At 44.2% G+C, this 18,723-nt stretch overlaps 1 protein-coding gene across 1 annotated transcript; it reads left to right on the plus strand.

The window, feature by feature from the left end:
* The first annotated feature begins 1,096 nt into the window (after window positions 1–1,096).
* On the plus strand, window positions 1,097–12,522 carry STC1 (stanniocalcin 1). Its single transcript, XM_037152827.2, has 4 exons — window positions 1,097–1,446; window positions 3,443–3,585; window positions 4,270–4,481; window positions 10,724–12,522. Exons 1-4 carry the CDS (start codon window positions 1,329–1,331, stop codon window positions 10,992–10,994), a joined length of 744 nt encoding a protein of 247 aa, XP_037008722.1. The 5' UTR covers window positions 1,097–1,328; the 3' UTR covers window positions 10,995–12,522.
* The last annotated feature ends 6,201 nt before the right edge of the window (window positions 12,523–18,723 follow it).

Raw genomic sequence — 18,723 nt, forward strand, 5'->3', positions numbered from 1 at the left:
CTTATCTGTCTTCTCTCCTACACATTCTGGGCGTTTTGCACCCATTCTTCTCAGTCCTGCCACCCCCATCCCTCCTCTAACCCCCAAGAAATGAACTGGCTTCCCCAGTGGGTTTAGACTTGCATTGGCCAGCTTATTGTTTCAACATGACTCTGAAGTTGCTGGGCTTGAGTGCACAGTTCATTCGTTTTCCAGACATTCACGAGGTCTCCCTGCTGAGTGTAGTGTATGTAGGTGTGCACGTGGGTACCTATGATAACTAACAGTCCTGGGAGTTTGCAATCCTGCTGGTGACTAAAGAGATGGAGTCATGTTTCATTGTGTTACGAGAGAATCATAGTGTTAGAGGCCCAAGGGATGCTAGACCCCAACCTTGACTTTTCGCAGCTTCGAAAACAAAGGCAGAGCAAGGTGAAAGGAACCAGGGTCATAGAGCTAAGCAGTAGGGAAGCTGGGGTCACAGCTCAGAGCTGTCCCTGTTCATGGGGCCCTTTCACTCATGTATGTCCCTCCTTGAGGGCTCCTAGATGTGGGGGAGAACTCAGGATTCTCACACACAGCCAAAACTGCATCACAGACCTGCGCACATGTATATGCTGAGAAGATGGGGAGGTAACATGTATGTAGATTACAACACAGAGAATGTGCTATTACAATTAGAGTAAAACCTCTCTAACGGGGCTGAATAAAAATGCGGAGAGCACACTCCCCACCCTGCCCGGCCTCGCTGCCCATTCCCATCCCCCCAGCTCATTTTTTTTAAAAAGATGGATTTCCAAAACACCTGGCTGAGATTGTCCTATGATTTTCCTTTAGTTCAAGCAATACAATGTTATCCTTGAATTCTGTGAAAATAGCTTTTTCACACATCTATGCACACACAGTCACACACACATATGAAACATTGGCAGCAGGTACTTTTAATTTGCTGGAAAATATTTCTAAGAAGTCAAATAGCTCCAGCCCAATGAGCGTGCCCTCCGATTGGCTAGCCAGACCAGTTGAGGGACCTGATTGGTCGTTGATCCTAAGGACCGATAAGAACGGCTTATAAAACCCCTGGGTGCAGCTCCTGGGCCCCCAGTTTGCAAAAGCCAGAGGTGCAAGAAGCAGCGACTGCAGCCACAGCAGCAGCCACAGCAGTAGCCACAGCTGCAGCGGAAGCGTCAGCAGGAGCAGCATCAGCAGCAACAAAAAATCCTCATCAAATCCTCACCTAGGCTTTCAGTGTATCCAGATCCACATCTTCCCTCAAGCCGGGAGAGGAAAAGAGGAAAGGGGGGGAGAAAAAAAAAAAACCCAACAACTTAGCGGAAACTTCTCAGAGAATGCTCCAAAACTCAGCAGTGCTTCTGGTGCTGGTGATCAGTGCTTCTGCAACCCGCGAGGCGGAGCAGAATGACTCTGTGAGCTCCAGGAAATCCCGGGTGGCAGCTCAGAACTCAGGTAAGCGGCAAACCCAGGACCGGTTTCTCCCCCAAAGAGCTGTCCTCATTTGCCTCTCGCTTTTGCAACTGTGTCTGTGACGGCTGATCTTGATAATAAATGTGTTTCATGCCTGATGGCAATAAACTGCCGGTGTAATCCAATAGCCTTAGGAAGTGGAGCTCCTTTGTTTAATAAATTGCACGCAACTAACTAACGAAGAAGCTGGGCGCTGTGCTGAGGGTATTTCATTGCATAAGCCTAGCCTGATTGCCTGAAATCTGGCACGTACCCTTTTGGGGGGGAGGGGGCGGGGAAAGGCTTGAATGTTGGCATGCTTCAAAGCGCTCTCTATACTTTCCAGAAGCTGAAGCTGATCTTAAGGTGAGACATGATTTGGCTCATGCCCCTCTTTCTTCATCCGTGAGACCCTATAACTTGACTTCCCCACCCCTTCGGAGAACACACGGAAAGCTCCCCCTGCGGGCTGATTTACAGAACCAGAACCTCAAGTCTGACAAATCCAGAGCAGATTCAGAGAAAACCCTACACATCCCACCCCCAACACTGCTCCTTCTCTTCCTCCAGGCTCTCCTTTGGGCTCCATTCAGTCGCTCTTGCAGCCCGTGGCCAGCAAGCCCCTTGAAAAGGGCTATTTGTGAAACGTAGCAGCTGTTTCTCCAAGGGAAAGGTCTCACTCTGCCCCAACTCCTGGAGCAGTCAATTGTGTGTAAGGTTGGCCTTCCAAGGAAAAGAGTCCTTAGGACGCCGGCATTGACACTTCTGCCTTTTGACTTTGCTCAACCGCCTTGCTCCTCATCCATTGCTGCCCTCGCTCCCCCAACTGTCAGCAAATATGGGATCGCAGGTGTCCAAACGCTGCAGACGACGCTCCCCTCGCAAGAGCAGGTCCCTGCCGAGAGAAGGGCTTTGCTTCACTTCCTTTTGTACTTAGTTGCTATAGAGATGCAGTGATTCGCAATTCGAGCTTGCCTAAAACAATAGGAACCCCAATGCATATTAAAACTGCTTAAAGCAAAGTTATAATTTGAACCCGTAGAAATATATAATTAGGGAAATGACTTGTAACATCCCAGAGGCTGCGGGTGGTGGGAGGGGGAGGGGGAGTCTAACTGAACCATGCTTTTGATCTCGGAGGAGAATCCTACGGTGTGAAGGCCGCAGAGCATTTCTTGCAGAGCTGCCTGCCAGAACACCCCCCTTCTGTAGGAGAGAAATTACTTTTATGGGATCTTATCCAGAACGTAGAAAGCCTCATGCAAGTTCTTTGCGGTTTTCTCCCAGTCTTGCACAAGGGGTGCCTTGGCCTTTTTATTCCACACCTGTGTTTCTCTTTTCTTAAAATAAAATGACTTTTAACATGAGAGACATTATATATACCTCTAAGCACTGTCCTGGGGTGGGGGTTTGGGATGAAACAAGAACAGATCAGATTCCTTTCTGCCAATATGAAGGTAAGTTAAAAGCCCTAATTGGGAAGGGACTCCGGGCTAATTCTTCTCTGGCCATTTAGACTAAAATTCCACCCTTATTACTCTGGAGTGCCTTTTCGGGAGCCAAATGAACTCCCTGGCCTTTCCACCTCCTCACGCGGAACCACCAGCCATCGCTCTTGCCTCCTCTGCTTTCAGGCTCTGAGTGATGCCGGCTGGCTCTGCAGAGCTGCTCCCAGCTCTGTGCGCGCCCAGTCCGGCCTTCCTCTCCAGCCACCCAAACCGCGTGGCTGTGAGGAGGCAAGAGCGTGTGTCTCAGTGGGAAAGCACATTCCCTCTCCTACATGTGCCCCAGCTCTTCCAAGCCAGAGGGATCTGCCTGCCCCACCCTTTCTCACCCCAGCCTCCTCCCTGCTCTGAATGGGTCTATCTCCTGGCCCCATCACAGACATCTACAATAAGTTCTCCTGACCCCGTGTCCTTGAGTTTTTCCAGCAGACCAACTTGACCCCTTGGGACCACCTCACCATCTGACCCAGATCGGATGGCCTTGTCTCTTTCAGCTGAAGTGGTCCGCTGCCTCAACAGTGCGCTGCAGGTTGGCTGTGGGGCTTTTGCATGCCTGGAAAACTCCACCTGTGACACAGATGGGATGTATGACATCTGTAAATCCTTCTTGTACAGCGCTGCTAAATTCGACACTCAGGTAATAAGACCTTGACCTTTTACTCCCACTGGCTGCTGGTCTTTAGCAGTGTGTTAGACTATTGTTCTTAGGAACCAGTCCCATAGGGAACCAGTCCTCCTCCTTAGCCTCCCCACTCCAAATCCTCGTCTCCAGTGTGTACACACACACACACACACACACACACACACACACTTTAGGCCAGAATATATGTTGTGTATAAGACCCCCACCCACCCACTCTAAGACCCAGTTGCACCATGCTGACAGAGGCTGTCTGACAAGGAAGCAGTGATGAACAGAAAACCTCTGCCTCTTCAGGGGGAAATACAAATGTTCTTCTAACAAAGAAGTTATATGACCTAGCATCCCAGCTTATGGTTTGAGTTATCAAGGTCTCAGTCCCAAGAATACAAAGACATATCATGGCTATTTTTAAGCTGCAGGGTGGTTGTTTATGGTTTCTTTCTTCTTTTTTTTTTTCTCTCTTTTGTCTCATTTCATTGCTGTGGAACTCCACTCTCAAGGTAGTCTCAGGGGGTAGGGACGTTTTTTATCCTGGCCACGCATACAGTTTTCTCACGGCAAGGACACGCAGATGGCCATAGACAGTGCCAAGAGCCCCCTTAAGTTTTACACGTTGTATGCCCTGTCCTCTGTCATCAGCTTGAGCTAAAGCTTTTCCTCCTACCCCTTTCCTTGGCAGGGAAAAGCATTTGTCAAAGAGAGCTTGAAGTGCATCGCCAATGGGGTCACCGCCAAGGTCTTCCTTGCCATTCGGAGGTGCTCCATTTTCCAGAGGATGATTGCCGAGGTGCAGGAGGAGTGCTACACCAAGCTGAATGTGTGCAGCATCGCCAAGCAGAACCCCGAGGCCATCACAGAAGTCGTCCAGCTGCCCAATCACTTCTCCAACAGGTATGAAATGAGTCCACTTTTCTGCAGTGAGGGTGGAGGAGGGAGTGGCTGGCTGGCAGAGCCAGACACAGGAGGGGGGTTCAATTGCCACAGTCATACTCTTATTTTAGCTTGCAGCCTTCCCAGCTTTTGCAGGAAAAATGTGTTTGTGATTGGTTGTGACAGCTCAAGCAGGCTGGGTTTATTTTTTTCCCTGTTATAGGAAAAGTCTTCCCATGCAGCTAATAGAAAGCTTCATCTGCAGCATCCCTGGGTACATTTTCATGGTCAGTTTCTTGCCATACGCCTGAAGGGAATTATGAAGTTTATGGAAACAAGCTTTTGAGACATCAAATTTGGCTGAATGACTGTGCACAGTACAATTGACCGTTATAAAAACCCTGGTCAAATGTCATAATGCAGTCTTTTAAAGCTGCACACATTTTGAATCCACCCCAAGCCCAGTCAGGCATTTCATTAGGTGGCCCAGAGCAAGCCACCCTTTCCCAGGACTGCCACTTCCTCTGTGAGAGGTGAAGTGGCTGGACTGGACGACACCCACGTTCCCTTTCAGGCCAGGGTTACACCCCATTATTCTAGACCGAGATTTCCTGTGATGACGTTCTGGTGACTGCCCCAATCACATGCTCATCCTAGTATTCTAATGCCACCCAAAGCCACTGTACTGGTATTACCCCAGGATCACACGTCTCTGTAGCCCTAACACACTGTCCTCACCAGCCTAGAGTAAACACTTAGCATGGGGGATGGCTAACATCCTCATTGCATCACCTCAAAAGACTCCCAGCAAGACCCGGGCTTCTCCATCTGTGACCAAGTTAACAGAAGTGATGATGGGGCTAATGTGGAGGTATAGCAGGGGTAATCCAGCCAGCGGTCAAGTTCAGCCTACCGTGATGGCCCTGACCCTGAATTAAAATTTGACTCCCAATCCCGAAGCACTATGATTCTTTAACTCTCCAACCAAATCCGCACGTGTTAAGAAAGATCAGTCCTGTTTGTGTTATTCTGACCACCTGAGAGCTAATGCAGACTGACCCTGATTAATTTCCTAGCCATGTTCTGCCACCCTTGTTCAAAAAGTGACCACAACCTAGTCTTTTGGGGGCTTCCCAGTGATTTAGGCACATACGGAAAGGCACCTAGAAGATGAGAAAAGTAGCTCCTCCTCAGGGAAAGTTGAAGCCCCTGACACTAAAACTTTGTAAAATGTCCAATTCACTCTGAACTACAGGTCAGTGCTCTTCAGAATTTGGTATCAGTTTACAAACATTGTTTGTTCGGTCCTTGGAAGCCACTCTGTCATGGGTCCTAACTGATGTCCTCACAACAAAATCAAACCTAGCATTTATCTCAAGTAGCCTGTCTCTTTATATTGACCTTGGTCTTAAAATTCTCTCCTAGGAAGATTCTTATTATATCTGGGGAGAAAAAAAGAACCTGGCTAATTGCTGGAGACCCCTTTTACCATAAGGAAGAGAAATACAGAATTTTTAGTCTGATGTGGGGCTACAGAGAAAGGATATTATTTGTGTAGTAGCTGGGGGACAGGGATATGTTAGCAGAGCTATTATTACAAGCTTAGCTCATTAAGGACCTGGTGACAACTCATGATCTATAATATGGCATGAAAGCCATTTTGAGGTGGTACTAAACTCTGTTTTAACTGAGGCGGCACCTTCCATCATGGAGGGAGAGGTCTTTTAGAAAGGATGACTCAGATTCTGGACTGGTGATCCTGCCCATCTAAGAAGAGACTAGTACTCCTTTTAATCAGGCCATTATTACTTTCAATAACTGTCTCCTCATCACCTCTAGAAAATGGTCACAAGGAGTCTTGTTATCTCTTACTTTAATCTTAGGGGAATCGCAAATATTAGGAAAGTGGGAAAAGTGGTCACCCCCTGGGAAACCAGGACCTTCCATGCAACTTTTACCTTTCTCCAATTATTTCACTTCCATGGGCTAATATTATTCCTGCTGAGAACTGTAGAGATTTCCGGTTCCACTCTGGGCTTGATTTGCTCTATTTAAGCTCCTCGCCCTCCTGAAACATCCTGCTTTCCCAGCCTCTGTCCCACCACAGATACACGCCAATGCACGCCAACTGGCACCGAACTGCAAAAGGAAGTAGTTACAGGTTCATTCCACTTTCCTGTGACTTATCTAGCCTGAGACTTGGGCCTGGGAGAATCCAAAAGCCTGTGACTGGACCAGGAGCCAGAACAGGGAAGTTTTCCATGAGCGAAATGTACTGAGAAGAGAAAGCATAGCTCGAGTGTCCCCTGGCTGATTTTGCAAACAGCACTTCCAACCAGGAGAAAAGCAGGCAAAATTGATCAGGCAGGTTGAACAGCGGGAGGCTTGGGAAGAGTTAGACCAATCCACATCCAGAGTGGGAAAACTGACAAAGCTTCCAGCTCTCTAGGGCACGGATAGGGAACAGGAAACAGAAGAATAATATTGATCAAGGGAAACAAAGGCCTATTTATAAACCCCACACAGAACGTTCCTAGGCAGTATGTGTGTATTTGGGTAAGCATGGCTGAAACAGTAGCTATGGAGAATATCTGATCTTATTCTTTCATGAGAAAAAAAAAGTTAGCAATGGAATTTTTAAAGTAGGAAGGAAGAAACATACTTTTAAAAGTCCCTCTAGGCAGGGTGGCCCAATCACTTAGCCCGCTGGGTCTTTGCAGCAGACCCCACCCCCCCATAAAGATGAGGAAAGAAATCTTAAATAGTTCTGACTCTTCCCGCAAAGGTAGGCCTAAGACAGAGCTTCAATGTTTGTTTGTTTTTTAATTGTTTGGTTTATTGTTTATTTGTCTTTTTTGTGAAATTGAGAAGGAACATAAACAGGATGTCACAGCTAAAGATGACCATAGAGGTTATCTAGACTAACTGCCTCATTTTACTGATTAAAGAACAGAGGCCGAGAGAGGGGAGTGACCTGCTGAAGGTCGCACAGCTGGTAAATGACAGAGTTGGGCCTAGAACTCACATGGCCTTGAGCCAAGCTATTTGATTTCTACTTTAAAAATGGCAGCCAGGCTACATCCACAATCTAAAAATAGAATACCAACAGAATTGAATAAATGTGCCCTGGAGTGAGCAACAGTTAGATTTGTGTACATTCTCTCCTCAAAGAGAAGACACAGCTTACTTGGTACAAGATAGTGCTCACTAAATTAGTGACAATTGCTAAGGCAACTTTTACTGGAGGCACAATCTCTTCACTACTCTCACGTACTGGCTTATAGACAGGAAAGGTCTATCTCATTGACTCACACAATTCCAGAGGTGAATGCCTTATGCCAGCTCTTAATAGAGATGCCCAGGGTTAAGCTATGCTCGCTCTGACAAATGGAAAGGCGGACAGATTATTCCCCACACTTGGAGGAGTGGCTACTGGAGCTAGGAGCATATTCTACTCCAGGGAGCTTCCTTAGCCTGCCCTTGTTGTGTTAATAAAGCTCCATGAGAGGCAGCTAAGGGTAGATTTGGGGGGAGTCACTAAGGGCAATCAGGTCAGCAAAGGCCATTGTCAAGAAACACCAAGTGCAGATGTTCCACCTGGGCTAGCAGAGAAAGCAACAGGAAAGACAAAAGCCCTCAGAGAGCGAGAGTAGGTTTGACGAAGTGGGGCCAGAGCGACTCAGCTGGTCCCCAACAGGCCAGGCCAGCTATAGAAGTTGTGTTTCCTTCCTGGTGTCAGACTTCTTCAGCCAGACAAGAGCTTGCCATGTTGATCTAAGGAAAGACCATCTTCTCCAGCCCATTTGGGAAGTCATCTGGTGTGAATAGTTCTTTCTTGAAGTGGAAGGTTTAACTTCTGAGTCATAAAGTCCATATTGGGGGACAGGAAAGCAAGGGTCAGAAACTTCATTCTCTAGGATCTAATCACCCTGTGAACTGGACACAGAGGTCCAGGGGGCCCATGACCTAGCAGAGCTCACAAGTAAAAAGACGCCTGGGGACCTATGTGAGTATGCAGACTTCTGAAGCTATTGGTACAAAGTAGCTCATCCTCAGTTTTTCCAAAACCATTTTTCTACCCACTACCCTCCAAGTGAGATCTACTTTGACTCATGTGCTCTATAGTTCCAAAGGGTTGGAAAATGTGTTTCTGTGCCAGAGAATCTCAACTTGAAAAACAGCTGTATATAACCCCTCTGCATGGGAAGGATGGAGCTAGGACTGTCTGAGAGCCAGACAGGACACTTCTCTTTCAATCTCCAAATTTATTCTGCTCACTCACAGAAGGGTGACTGCTTTCATTCATTACCCATATTCCACACTATTTACTACTCATCCTTGAAAGGACCTCTCTGGGGGGTTAAGTCATTCTGGAAAGATGCTCGATTCTATGCTCTGTGAGGTGACATAAAAATAAGCAGCTTTCTCTTCACAGAAGATCTTATGGCCCCAGTGACCCTCAGTTTCCTCTGAGGAAAGGGTCTCTCCACAGAAACTCTGCAAATACCTGTCATCAGGACAGTCTCTTATTAGTGAACATGGAGCTAATGGGTTTTGACAACCGTCACCACCTCAAAATGGAGCAAACACATCCCAACTCAAATTTGAACATCCCTGGACTGTCTTCCCAAAGCACAGGATGAATCATTTATATGTTGTAAATATTAGACACTATAACTCTTTCTGAGCCATGACATGTAGCTGCAGTGTCGAGATGCTTGAAGAACTTGCACCAAAGATGAAGGTAACTTATACCCAGCACAGAATTTGGGCTAAAACTTACCAGATGCACAGATAATTTTTCTTGTAGCAATCTCACCTTATGGGAGAGAGTTATATTTTTAAAGCTCCATTGCCTCTGCGGTCACAAAATTAAATCAACAAATCAACAGTGAGTGGGCAATATTGACCTATGATGCTGACATGAGAGGAATACAAAGAACAAGGACACAAACCCCGCTTTCAATAAGGTTAGAGTCAGACCAGGAAAACAAATGCAGCAAATGCTGACCTGTGTGAAGCTAACCAAATATCTATAAAATGCCCCCCCGCCCCGAAAAAGGAAGGGCCAGTTAAAGCTAGACCAGTGAGAGAAGGCTTCTGGAATTACTGAAGCACGAACCATTAACAACCACTGATCTTTCCATTTACATGTCCTCATTGCCTGGGATTTGGCCCTCTCACTACAATATACCTTTCAGGAATTTTGACAACTGAAGACAGAAGATTTCTTTAAAGACAGAAGTTCAGTCTGAATATGTACTCATATGCCCATATACCTGAACACACACCAAAAATAGGAAAATTGCAAAGAGGCATCAAAATAACCACAAATTTTTGTGTAATAGCTGTTTTTTACTTTTATTGAATTTATTGGAGTGACATCAGTTAATAAAACTTCATGGGTTTCTGGTGTACAATTTTATAACACATCACTTGTATACTGTATTGTGTGTTCATCACGCCAAGTCCAGTCTCCTTCCATCGCCATTTATCTCCCCTTTACCCTCTTCTACCTTCCCCTAGCCCCCTTCTCCTCTGGTATCACCATGCTGTTATCTGTATCTATAAGGTTGTTTTGTTTGCTTGGTTGAGTTTTTTTTTTCCTTAATCCTTTCACTTTTGTGACAGCATGGGTGGACCTAGAGGCCATGATTCTAAGTAAAATAAGCCAGTCAGAGAAAGACAAATACCATATGATCTTACTCACATTGAACAAAATAAACTAACAAACAGAATCAAAACAGACTCATAGAGAAGAGACTGACAGCTGGAGGGGAGGGGTGCTGCAGGGCTAGGTAAGAAAGGTGAAGGGATGTTCCATGACTATTAATATGTGTGGAGTGTTGGGCTCAGCTCATGATAGTTGACTTAAGTCCTGCTTCTACCAGTGTGTGACCTTAGAAAGTCACTTCAGCTATCCTGCCTGCAAAATGAGGTGATGAAATAGTCACTAAATGATCTCTCCACTCCCATCTAGCCCTATAATTCTGTTTCTAAAACTTTTTTATACATTGCTGACAGCCTACTATCCAAAGTCAGGTCCCTGAACCCTAAACATGGAGATAGACCTGTCTTGCACTGTGTGGTGAATCCAGGAAGCACTCACACTAAGAAGATGGCACAAAAATCGGAAGATGTCTAATATCTACTTGGGTCCACCAGGTCTGGCCATTCGGGATGGCATCAGCTGGAGCCCCATGTAAGTCTGGTCTCACCTGTTCTCACTGATGATGTGTCCCATTTTCTCTTCCCTACTGCAGATACTACAACAGACTTGTGCGCAGCCTCCTGGAGTGCGACGGGGACACTGTCAGCACAATCAGAGACAGCCTGATGGAGAAGATTGGGCCCAACATGGCCAGCCTCTTTCAAATCCTGCAGACGGATCACTGTGCCCAAACACAACCGCGAGCCGACTTCAACAGGAGGCGCACCAGTGAGCCCCAGAAGCTGAAAGTCCTCCTCAGGAACCTTCGAGGTGAGGTGGCCTCTCCCTCCCACACCAAACGCACCTCTCACGAGAGTGCATAACCCGGGAGAGGTGTGCATAACCTCACCAAACTAGCATCATTGAAGGGTGTTCACACACCAACTTTGAGTGTACTGTGCCTGCTTTGATTTTTTTAAAAGTAGTTCCTATTTTCTAGCCCCCTTAAAGAAAATTGCATGAAACTAGGCTTCTATCACCAATATCCCAACATTCCACCATGGCAGCATTCCCACAAACAGAATTCTCTGTGATCTCTCTGCCTCTCCTCAGGAGGAAAGACCCTCTTTGATTCCTTTCCTCTACCATGTTTTTTCCCAGCTCCCCTCAAAACTACTCTCAAACACACAAGATTCATGTAATCCCCCAGTCATTGTAATTTGAAGATGTGGAGCCCTTTAGAATGGTTGCCCCAGTAGAGTTAGCTGATAAGAAGCAACTTAATTTAAATGCATGTCTTAAGTGCTCATAAAGATGTTAAATGGAATTCGTGTTATGAATCTGTGCTGGCCATGGACGAATATGAATGTCATGTTTGAATTCTTGATCTCTCATGAGCTAGTGTCTTAATGGTCTTGATCCTCCAATGTCTAATTTCCTTTCCGACACATTTACCAAATTGCTCAAGCCTGGCCATCCCCCCAGGCTTTGAGCCTGCCTCTTCTTGCATCTAATGAAAAACAAAAAGCTAACATCTTTATGTACTGTAACTGCTCAGAGCTTTAAAAGTATCTTTAACAATTGTCTTAAAACCAGAGAATCTTAAGGTCTAACTGTGGAATATAAATAGCTGAAAACTAATGTACTGTACATAAATTTCCAGAGGACTCTGCTTAAACAAAGCAGTATATAATAACTTTATTGCATATAGATTTAGTTTTGTAACTTAGCTTTATTTTTCTTTTCCTGGGAATGGAATAACTATCTCACTTCCAGATATCCACATAATAAATGCTCCTTGTGGCCTTTTTTATAACTAAGGGGGTAGAAGTAGTTTTAGTCAACATCAAAACTTAAGATGGGCCTGTATGAGATAGGAAAAACCCACAGGTTTATCTGAAGGACCCCAGGTAAGATGTTAATCTCCCAGCCCACCTCAACCCAGAGGCTACTCTTGACTTAGACTTATCCTGAAACAGCTCTGTCACATCCAACTGGGAATGACAGGAACCAAAAAGAACATCCCTTTGGCTTGGACCATTAAGAGTGCAATAAGGCCTACTATACCCTGGGACGTGGCAGTTCTTGACTTGCCACCTTTCATCAGTGCCTGGCGCTCTGGCAAACTGATGATTAGGTGGGAGACTTTCCATGAAATCAAACAGGAATGAGTCAAGGAGCCTTTGGGTCTTTAGTTTGGGGGACTTGGGGCTGAGGGGGTAAAAATAACCCTGGGCTGTCCAGCCTTAATAGACTTCTCTTACATTTTTGTCCTGTAGCACGCTGCCTGCCAAAGTAGTCCTGGCAGCTGGGCCATCTCTGTAGGATTACAAAAGGAAAAGACAAAAAAAGAGGAAGGAAGGAAGGAAGGAAGGAAGGAAGGAAGGAAGGAAGGAAGGAAGGAAGGAAGGAAGGAAGGAAGGAAGGAAGGAAGGAAGGAGAGAGAGAGGAAGGAAGGAGGGAGAAAGGAGGGAGGGAATAAGGAAGGAAGGAAGGAAGGAAGGAAGGAAGGAAGGAAGGAAGGAAGGAAGGAAGGAAGGAAGGAAGGAAGGAAGGAAGGGAGGAAGGGAGGAAAGGAGGGAGGAAAGGGGGAAAATGAGCTGGTGGTTGGATCATTTCTGCCATGATGTTTACAAGATGGCGACCACCAAAGCCAAGTGATTAACCTATCTATGAACAACAGTAGTTTCTCAGGGTCACTGTCCTTGAACCCAACAGTCCATTACGAGCATCACTGCCCTGCAAGGTCAGTGTTGACAGAGGAGGAGGGAGCAGGGGTAGGACTGTAGGGGCCACTCCAAACTCGCTTAGGTAGAAACTATTGGTGCTTGACTCTCACTAGGCTAAACTCAAGATTTGATCAAATTGAGTGATAGGGATCCTGGTGGGAGGAGGGAGGGCACATATCCAGAAAAATGAAAAGCAATACAACTTTACCATAAAGCCTTTAAAACCAGTACCGTGCTGCTCAAGGACCAAGAGCGACTGCAGCAGACCCAGCAGCAGCAGCACAAGCATTGCTGCCTTTGTCCCCACACAGCCTCTAAGCGTGCTGACATCAGATTGTTAAGAGCATTTTTATACTCAGAACTGCCCTATCCCCAGGTCCCCAAACATATGGACACTGCCTTAGCCTCTTGGAAATCAGGTAGACCATACTCTAAGTTGACTCTCCCCCTCCCTCCTTTCCTCCCCCACCCCCCAGCCCCAGGCAAGGCTGACTCCTCCCAACCAGAAAAGCTCTTCAAGTGTGTGTGCTGTGTCCATTTTGCAAACCCACAAAACCAGGACCCTAATGAGACAAGTAGTACATGAGTATTCCTAGCAAAATTCTCTCTTACTTCAGTCCCGAAGATTCTCTTTTTTTGCTGTGACCTCTTCACACCATGGTAATTCCCCTTTTCTCCCCACAGTGATATTCATATATGTATCTCTAATACATATATCTACACATCCAAAAAGAAGCAGTTCCCACAATGTTGCTAGTTTTTTGCTTCTCTTTCCCCATCCCACCCCTCAACTGCCCCGAAACCTCCCAAGCTTCATCTTGTGTTCCCTGCACAGAGTGATTCGGGCTGACCTAGACCAGTTTGCATGATTCTTCTCTTGTGATTTGGTTGCACTTTAGACATTTTTGTGCCATTATATTTGCATTATGTATTTATAATTTAAATGATATTTAGGTTTTTGGCTGAGTACTGGAATAAACAGTGAGCATATCTGGTATATGTCATTATTTATTGTTAAATTACATTTTTAAGCTCCATGTGCATATAAAGGTTATGAACATATCATGGTAATGACAGATGCAAGTTATTTTATTTGCTTATTTTTATAATTAAAGATGCCATAGCATAATATGAAACCTTTGGTGAATTCCTTCTGAGATAAAAATAATAATAAAGTGTTACATTTTATTGTTTTTCCCCCAATGTCTTTCATTGTTATTCTTTTAAAAATTCTTGAATGAGACTTTCCGAGCATGAAGTTAATGGCTAATTCATTTCTTAGAAGTCATTCATTGACCCTAATCTAAAGCATAAATATGTAAATGAACATTGTTTAAAATCAATGTTTTCCCAATTTCCTTAAAATCATTTAGTGGCTCCCATTACCTTCAGAGTAAAATTGCAACCCAAATTCTTCCTGCTCTCAGAAAAAGCTGTATGGTCTACACTCTGCTCAGCTCCCCACCTCAGGATTCGCCTTTCCCCCCAGTTAATGAACTCTACCCTCCAGCTGTTGGTTCTGGAAAGGTTTCACTCCCTCCTTATAGGCCTACACGGAGGCTGCTCTCACTCTCTAGAGGACCTTGTCCTTCACCCTTCACCAGACTGGAAGCACCTTTGCTTGTCACCACTGCATTCTTTGCACCGAAACAACGCCATACAGCATACCCTGAATACTTGAAAGGAATGATTCAGAAACAGTTGAAAGAGGGGACAATTGAGTCACTGTGACAAGGGATACAGATAGCTCAGTGATGACGAGGGTCCAGCTCCAGGGTCAGACTTCTGGGATTTGAATTCTGGCTCTGCCACTGTTTACTTATGATGTCAGATATACTTAATCTCAAAATATATCAGTTTGGTTTCTTCCTTTGTAAAATGAGTATGGTAATAACCTTCCAGAATGCTATCAGAAGGAGATAAAATAAGCGAAGTGCTTACGGCGTCTCCAATAAGCTGTAATGCTTAGTAAGTGTTGGCTGTTATCAGCATCACAAGTAGAGGGGATGAGAACAAAAGGAGGGAATGGAGAAAGGTTCATGGATGAATGCCATTTCGTTGGGTCTTGGAAGACAGTCACAAGTTCAGTCTCAGCAAATGAGGGGAGGGGAATTCTCTGATATAGTTTTTTCAGGTAGTTTATTTTTTTAATGAGTTAATTTACTAGCAGATTAATTAGTGGCTCATAATTGAATGGATGGATTTCCCCATATTTTAAATTCAACTGGGAACATTTTTCTCAATATCATTCATTTCTAGCTCCGAACTACATTTTCCCAAGTTCAGGTGTACACAGGACAGTTAACAAACACTACAAGAGGTATCACTCTGAGGCCAAAAATGTGTTGCCCTTGCTTTTGTCTGACCTGGCCAAGGAAAGAGACTACATTTATTTCATTAAGGTCCTTCCTCCTCAATCTTAATCTATGTCTCTTTATACAGAGAGGCTATGTATCACACTCCAGTGTAATGTTTCAAAATGTAGACCTGGGGTTTCTACAAACTGAGTTCAAATCCTCATTCCTCCAATAACTTGGCAGCCTTGGGACAGGTGTCTAATATCTTCACACATTAGGGGTTTCTTTACCTATGAAAATATCTCTAGGAAGCAGAGATACATAATAGGCCCTACCTCCCAGAGGGGTCATGAGCATTAAGCAAGTTCCACGTAAAGCATTTGAAACAGTGTCCAGCATGTAGCAAGTGCCTCCACATAGCACATATTGAGCACTGAGAAAAGGCAGTGATTACCATTTACGCTAATACTGTCACTGTCATTTAGATTCTCTTCCCACCGCTGACACGGGTCTTGAGGTGCCATTTTGGATGAAGGTTTCTATTTTCTTTAGTAGATCACTAAACATTACTTTTTAATCAAGATTTTATCAACTGGAATGCTAAAATATTGCCACTGATCAAAAGATGGCAAATTATGATGTATGAACACCTATGTCCTAACACCAAGCTTAGGAAATGAGAGAGCTGGCACCATCTCTGTGTGCGCCTCCAGGAACCCTTTACATGTTAACAGTCCATGGCTGGACCATTTGGAAACACCATGGCTTAAAAGGATAGAGTTTCTCAAATTATTAAAAACATACTTTCAAATATGTTTGATTCCTATCAGCCTTTCAAAAATTTCTATCCATTTTTCAAAAAAGATCATGGAATGGTCTCTGAGTCTGACATAAGAAAAGGAAAAAAGGTCAGGTCTAATGGAACCTACAAAAATGCCACACCAGCTAGCAACATAGCCCCAGAGTCAATGCTTCTCAGATTTACCGAGGATACAAGTCACCCAAGCACCTTGTTGAAATGCTTCGGTGTCTCTGCGTGAGGCCCCAGAGTCTGCATTCCTAACGTGCTCCCAGGTGATGCTGATGCTGCTACTCCATGGCGGATGCTTTGAGTAGCAAGGTCTCAGCTGTTTCAGCATAACTGAACCAGTTGTTCAATGCTAGAGACCTTCACACAACCACTGCAAGACTGTTGCTACAATGCAAGTGCCACCATTTCACATCCTTGCTATAATAGCTTCCCATTGCCGAGAAGACAAAAATCAAGCATCCTGACTTCAAATTTAGGCCCCTGAAAATCTGGTCCCTTCTCTCCACCATGCACCTTCAATTCTATTAATGCTGACTTCTTATTTTCCCCTCAAAGACACCATGATCACTTCTGCCTCATTAACTTCACGTTTATCATTCCTTCTGAAGAATATCCTTCTGTGCAAGGTTGGGACAATATTCACAAATCAAATGTGATACATCACATAAAGAAAAATGAAAAAAATCACATAATCATATCAATAGATGCAGCAAAAGCATTGGATAAAATTTAGCATCATTTATGATAAAAACTCTCAGCAAAGTGGGGCTAGAGGGATCATACCTCAACATAATAAAGACCATGTATGACAAACCCATTGCCAGCATCATACTCAGGCAAAAACTAAAAATGTTCCCCTTAAGATCAAGAATAAGACAAGGCTATATACTTTCACCACTCTTATTCAACATAGTACTCTATAAAATCAATAAACATATCCTTAGGTGAGAATTAAATACCTATATTTAAAAGGTGTGGTACATTTACACAATGGAATACTACACAGCCGTAAAAAGAAGGAAATCTTACCTTTTGCACCAGCATGGATGGACCTGCAGAGCATCATGCTAAGTGAAATAAGCCAGTCAGAGAAAGACAAATACCCTATAATCTCACTCATACGTGGAATCTAATAACAAAATAAACTGACCAACAAAATAGAAACAGACACATGGAACAGACTGACAGCTGTCAAGAGGGCAGGGGAAAGGGGGAAACTGAATGAAGGAAGGTGTGGGGATTAGCCAAAGATCATATATGCATAACTCAAAGACACAGACAACAGTGTAGTGATGGCCAGAGGGAAGAGTGGCGGGGGCTGGGTGGAGGCAGGCAAAGGGGGAAACATGGGGACATCTGTAATAGTGTCAACAATAAAAATAAAGAAAAAAATTTCGAAGACAATTTTGAGTAAATGGAAATAGGTATCATCCCTGTCACATTCCCCATTTAATTAAAATGGTTTTAATATTTGCCTATTTATAATAATATTTGTTGCTGCCTTTTTCATAAAAATCTTTTTCTATACTTCAGTACCTATTTCTATTTTACTTAGTATTTTAAGGATGGCTGAGTCCTATGAAGATTTGTTCAGTATCTACTGATAGAATCACAGGATTTTCTTTGTTAATCTGTTGTGTAATGAATTATGTTACTCTATCTCCTGATATATGACTATACTTGCACTTTTGGAATAAACACTATTTGGTCATAGAAATATATATATATTTTTCTACCCAACCCCTTTTTATTCACCAAAGCCCATGTTATCATGGCCTTACTCAGCATGACCAAGCTCATAGCAAATTGCACTGCAGACTGCTGCAAAAAGAGAGGACTTAGTCATCCTTACATGTCTAGTGCTTAACACAATAAACTGTCATGCACTAAGCAATTTGTGAATGGAGGAAGGAAGGGGAGAGGGAAGGAAGAAAGAAGGGAGGGAGGAAGGAAATCTTCCCACCAAGAACAACTAATCCATGACTTTTCCTCCAGTAGGATGCTGAGGGATAGAGGGCACTTTGCCATGGTGAGTAGAGAAACCAACTCCAGGTGCCATATCTGTGTCTTGAAGTCCACCAGCTTGTAACAAGACCACGTTAACTGTATTTCTTTCCAGCACTAGCCCTGATAAATCTTTACACTTGCTGTCATGTTCTCCTTGTAACCCAAGTAACAGAAGAGTTGTCAACTAACATGTTTAGATATTTGCTAAGTCTGTGCAAGGCATCAGACTAGACAGCTGAACCCAGAAGGAATATGACCATCTGCAAGTCAAGCTACTTCATGTTTTCTTGTATTTTGTCATGTAGTTATTGTTATAATACTCGGGAGTTCACTAATTCTTCTTCCCTATCCTCAAGCTTCACCATGAACTGCATTCTCCATGGTCTTTCAATTTTTTTTTTTTTACCTCAAGGAACAACTTGAGGGCCCCAAGTGAGATATTGGCTAAGCCCACCCTACCACTCAACTATGAAATACCAAGAGAAATGCACATCACTCCATTTTGCCAATCGAAGCCCAGTTATTAAGTATCAACTGAGGACCCATGTGCTACTTGGCACTGGAGGCAGTGTATAGCAGACTAAACTGAGAAGACACTAATCCAAATCATTGCTTACCAATTAAACGCATCTCTGTTCCCTACTCTGTACTAAGAGATTTGTGGCTTCCAGTTGAGGACAGAATGCTATTCTGAACTCGAGCACAATTAAGTCACACTGCAAGTGTACTCTGCCTTAGAAAAATGTCCCACAAGAGACTGTTGGTGATT

This window comes from Artibeus jamaicensis, unplaced genomic scaffold (genome assembly GCF_021234435.1).
Source record: "Artibeus jamaicensis isolate MK-2021 breed Jamaican fruit bat unplaced genomic scaffold, CSHL_Jam_final contig_477, whole genome shotgun sequence".
Classification (NCBI taxonomy): Eukaryota; Metazoa; Chordata; class Mammalia; order Chiroptera; family Phyllostomidae; genus Artibeus; species Artibeus jamaicensis.

What these genes read in the sequence shown, in the direction of transcription:
- STC1 (XM_037152827.2), top strand. Translation starts at nt 1,329, where the DNA reads ATGCTCCAAAACTCAGCAGTGCTTCTGGTGCTGGTGATCAGTGCTTCT. An exon ending in CTGCTAAATTCGACACTCAG is followed by an intron (nt 3,586 to 4,269) that starts GTAATAAGACCT and finishes TTTCCTTGGCAG; the next exon opens with GGAAAAGCATTTGTCAAAGA. An exon ending in CCCAATCACTTCTCCAACAG is followed by an intron (nt 4,482 to 10,723) that starts GTATGAAATGAG and finishes TCCCTACTGCAG; the next exon opens with ATACTACAACAGACTTGTGC.